Below are 4,854 nucleotides of genomic sequence, written 5' to 3' on the forward strand. Positions count from 1 at the left end.
TGAGACGGGATTCAGGACCCCCTTCCATCCCCTGCAGTGCAGCCACATTTCCCAGTGCAACCCCTGGTCTCCTCTCCTCCCCAGCAGACCCTCTGCTCCAAAGCCATGGGGTCCAGGTCACGAGTCTCCACCTCAGCAGCTGGACCTCCAGGTGAAGGACTGCTGGAACAGGGTACTCAAAAAAGGTGCTAAAAGTACTTGCTCTCCAGTGTCATTATGTGAGTGGCAGCAGCACAGCCGGGTCAGGAGAAGGTTCCACAGCATGCCCATCTGCCTTTCTGTCCTTGCTTTATTTCTTGGGAACATTGCAGTGTTCTTCTCTGTTTCTCCACCTGTCACTGCTGCTCTTGCTTTCTGGGGTTGGGGTGCGAGTGTCAGTCACTTCTTGTTCTGACATCAACTCAGGGGGTCTTGCCCAGAGGTGTGTTCATGGAAACCAGATGCCCAAGCTGCATTTTAAACTGTGATGAACAGTTTTTTCTCACTTGGTAGAAGAGAGAATGAGCTGAAACATCCCTCCATCAGGGAGGGGGTTTTCCATGAGGACCAGCCTGTTTATTTTCCTCTGAGAAATCTCCTCTAACTTCTCACTGCCTTTTCCTCCTTGCACAGGACCTCATGCCCACAGGCAGCAAATGTCCAACAGCAGCTCCATCACCCAGTTCCTCCTCCTGCCGTTCACAGACACACGGGAACTGCAGCTCTTGCACTTGTGGCTCTTCCTGGGCATCTACCTGGCTGCCCTCCTGGGCAACGGCCTCATCATCACCACCATAGCCTGGGACCAGCACCTCCACACCCCCATGTACTTCTTCCTGCTCAACCTCGCCCTAATTGACTTGGGCTCCATCTCCACCATTCTCCCCAAGTACATGGCCAATTCCCTCTGGGATTCCAGGGCCATCTCACACTTGGGATGTGTGACACAGCTCTTTTTGTTTCTCTTCTTGATCACAGCAGAGTATTGTCTCCTCACCATCATGTCGTACGACCGCTACGTTGCCATCTGCAAACCCCTGCACTACGGGACCCTCCTGGGCAGCAGAGCTTGTGTCCACATGGCAGCAGCTGCCTGGGCCACTGGGTTTCTCTATTCTCTGCTGCACACGGCCAATACATTTTCACTGCCCCTGTGCAAGGGCAATGCCCTGGGCCAGTTCTTCTGTGAAATCCCCCAGATCCTCAAGCTCTCCTGCTCACACTCCTACCTCAGGGAACTTGGGCTTATTGTGCTCAGTGTCTGTTTAGCATTTCTGTGTTTTGTGTTCATTGTGGTGTCCTATGTGCAGATCTTCAGGGCCGTGCTGAGGATCCCCTCTGAGCAGGGACGGCACAAAGCCTTTTCCACCTGCCTCCCTCACCTGGCCGTGGTCTCTCTGTTTGTCAGCACTGCCATGTTTGCCCACCTGAAGCCCCCCTCCATCTCCTCCCCATCCCTGGACCTGGTGCTGTCTGTTCTGTACTCAGTGGTTCCTCCAGCAGTGAACCCCCTCATCTACAGCATGAGGAACCAGGAGCTCAAGGATGCCGTGTTGAAACTCATATCTTACTGTTTTGTAAAGCAATAAACTGCCCATCTGCTTCTACATAGGCATTTTAATGTAGCTAATTACAGGTCCAGTCTGTCATCTGGATGTTTTGGTTTTATTAGTTGTTTTCTTATTGTGATAATGTTTTCATCCCCTTTTTAATTCACTGTTGGCTTTTCTTTTATAACTGTTGGCTGTGTAAATGAGGAGCCGTGCTCTCCTTGTCTCTAAACAGAATAAAGGTCTCTTTAGTGACTTGTTTTTCACTATATCCTTCCTGCAAGCCCTTTTTGGAGCTGCAGGGACAGTTCCTGTGTGCGTGGGAGGAGGGAAAAGAGTCCATCATGGCAGCACTTCCAGGGAGCAGCAGCGCTTGTTCTTCCAGAGCTGTTCTGGTCCACTCCACACTCTCCTTCTCATCCCTTGTGTTGGTGCAAGGCCTGAGTGCTCTGGCAGCTTGGTCACCGTCCTGCTGTGTGTCAGTCCTGTGAGCGCAGGCAGGGACAGGGAATGGGCACTGCTGTGACAGAGCTGGCCTCAAAACAGCCTTTCCAGATAGAAAGGTGATCTCCTATGGGCAGGACCTGAAGGTTTAGATCTTCTTGCAAAGTTTCTCTCAAGCTTATTCCTACAAAAGTGACCCACAGATTAAACACCAGAGTACAGCTGAACAGTGTGTGTGCGCAGGGCTGGCACACAGCAGTGTCCTCTCACAGCCAGGCTCCTGCCAGAGACCTGCAGGACCAGCAGAGCAGGGGCTGGGCTGTGCCCCTGTGCACTGGACACCCCACAGAAGCTGCCCCAGGACATCGTCATGAACTGGTCCTCACAACCACCATTTCCAGCACTGGCCTCTCTCCCCAGCTCACAGAGGTTGTTCTTCCCTCCATGGAGGGACACTGAATGAGAAGGTCAGCAATCCATGTTTGCATTGTACAGATGAGATGTGAGCACGCACATGATGGATGTGAGGTGAGATGAACCCAGTGAGTGCAAATAACATCAGCTCTTTTTGGGGGTTCCATGAAGGCCTGTGGGACAGACAATGTCTCAAGGTCACTTCACCTTGGGAGTAACAGCCCATGGGAATCCATACACTGGGTTGTGCTTCCTTGAACTGTGATCCCCATGTCCATTCCTCATGACGTGAGGCATCTCAGATGAGTGCAGAGCAGGGTGACACACCACAGGGCTGAGGTGCCTCTCATCACTTTGGAGTGGCAACAGGAGTCCAAGGAGAAACTGAGACCACGACCTCTATGTGCAAATTGGAAAGATTCTATCTCTTAACACCCCTGGGTGAAGAAGGAGTTCAAGAGTCCAGTTCAGACATGGATGCTTGACGGAACGCTGGCATTTTTCTGTGTGACTGCAGGAACAAACCTCAGTGGTTTAGTCAAATTCATCTCAGCTGCTGGGATAGGCTCACTACAAGTGGTTACCCGTGATTCTGGATTGTGGTCTCAATGGAACAGCAGAATCAGAGAAGTTCTGAGGTCCTTGGGAAAGGAAGATGTCAAACCCATCTTCAAGAAGGGCAGGAAAGAGAATTTGAAGAATTATGGGCTGGTCAGCCTACCTCTGTCCCTGGGAAGGTTAATGTCCATGTCTTCCTGCACCAGTCTCCAGGCACCTGAAGGAAAAGGAAGGAATTGCTGAACAGAAATGAGCAGAAAATCCAATGAGTCCCAAGAAATGTTGTGAACTCATTCGAGAGCTTTAGACCCCCAGGAAAGAGCTCAGTGACAGTGCAGCCCATGCTGTTGCATCTGTGTTCCTCACTGAGCAGCACAACCAGTGTGCAGTCGCCCCATGGTCCTGCAGCCAACCTGCTCTGCAGAGCATCAGTGCCAGGTTGGGGCCCTGTGGGGAGCACAGGATGGGGCCAGGAGCACCAGAGCAGATCAGAGGAGGGATGGGGGAGATCAGACAGGAGCTGACCTGGGCTGGAAATTGCCTCGGAGAGAAAAATGCTGGTGTTCAGCTGTCCCAAGATAATACCCAGAGTTTAGGGTGCAGGGCCAGAAGTCCTTGCTGTCCTGGTGCTTCACCAGGCCTGGGAAGTAGCTGGAGAAGGATTGGTGTCCCCCACTTGCCATCTTCTAGTGCATCATCCCTCGTGAAGGGTGGCATGGAAAGCAAGTCTGGGACCCTGTGTCTGGACTTGCACCGAAGAAAGTATTCACCCAGAAGCCACATCATTTTGCTCTGGTACTTCAGTCCTGGTGCTCATCACATGTCCTTAAGACAAACTTATGCACCCCTCTTGTCAACCTTACCCCAAACGTCACCCCTAGGCTCATGAGCTGGGTCCGAGCTGGAGAACTGGTGTCCAGCTGTGACCAGAGGAAGGACAAGGCCTGTCCTGGGTCCTCTAATGGGGTGGCAGCCTCTGTGATCTCCACCAGAAAAGGCAGCATGCAGGAAACTGTAGACCATCCCCATGCCCCTTGGAGGCCCTTAGGAAGAGTTCCTCTCTCCAAATATCCAGCCCAGCTTGTTGCTGCATGAACAACGAGGAGAAACTGCCCCAGGACCCTCATGCCAGACCCCATCTCCTCCACCCCATACAGGCAGTGCTCTCCCCCTTGGCACTGAGGTGGTTCCAGGGACCCAAGAGACACCTGTAGGAGGAGATGTTGGGTAGGGATATGGTGTCCTTCAGTGCTCCTCATGGTACCTCCTGCTGGGCTTTGTGCCACTGGTCACAACCCTCTGAGCCTGGATGTTCAGCCAGTTCTCAGTGGTGCTAAACAGGAACATGCCCATGAGCACATTGGGCTGCACTGGGAGGACCGTGGCCACCCAGACAAGGGCAGTTATTGTCCATCGTGACTCAGCACTGGTGTGGTCACATCTGGAGCCGTGTGTCCCAGTGTGAGGTTCCCCATTCTGGAGGAACGGGAGGAGCTGTCGTGTGGCCAGAGAAAGTCTGGGTCATGTGTGGAGTAGTAGTAGTAGTGTGTACTACTGGTGTACCACACCCAATGTGTAGCCTGGTGAAATGGAGCCTGAGGAAACGTGCTGTTTTTACTGAAATTGAGTTAATTTTCTTCATGCATTTTGAACCTCTCTCCTTCACAGCCAGTACAGTCTTTTGTTTAGATTTCCTGTGAGAATAATGAGGTAACGCTGTTCCTTCCCTGGGATAGAGTTCATTTTGTCTTTTAGCAGCTTTACAGTGTTTGCCATTTGCTATGAAAGGAATGTCAGAACTCACTGATATCTTGGCTGTTGTCAGGGAAACCAAGGACTTCTTTGGCCATCCAGCTGTGGCAGGAGGGGACAGGACAGCATCTGGATTGACGTGCAGGCTGATCAATGA

The 4,854-nt window shown here is 52.1% G+C and overlaps 1 protein-coding gene across 1 annotated transcript; it reads left to right on the forward strand.

The window, feature by feature from the left end:
* Positions 1-635: 635 nt before the first annotated feature.
* Positions 636-1,568, forward strand: LOC309448633 (olfactory receptor 14J1-like; the record flags this gene model as incomplete). Its single annotated transcript, XM_082070352.1, has 1 exon — positions 636-1,568. One exon carries the CDS (start codon positions 636-638, stop codon positions 1,566-1,568), a length of 933 nt encoding a protein of 310 aa, XP_081926478.1.
* Positions 1,569-4,854: the final 3,286 nt, after the last annotated feature.

This window comes from Streptopelia decaocto (genome assembly GCF_964273445.1).
Source record: "Streptopelia decaocto genome assembly, chromosome: 21".
Lineage (NCBI taxonomy): Eukaryota > Metazoa > Chordata > Aves > Columbiformes > Columbidae > Streptopelia > Streptopelia decaocto.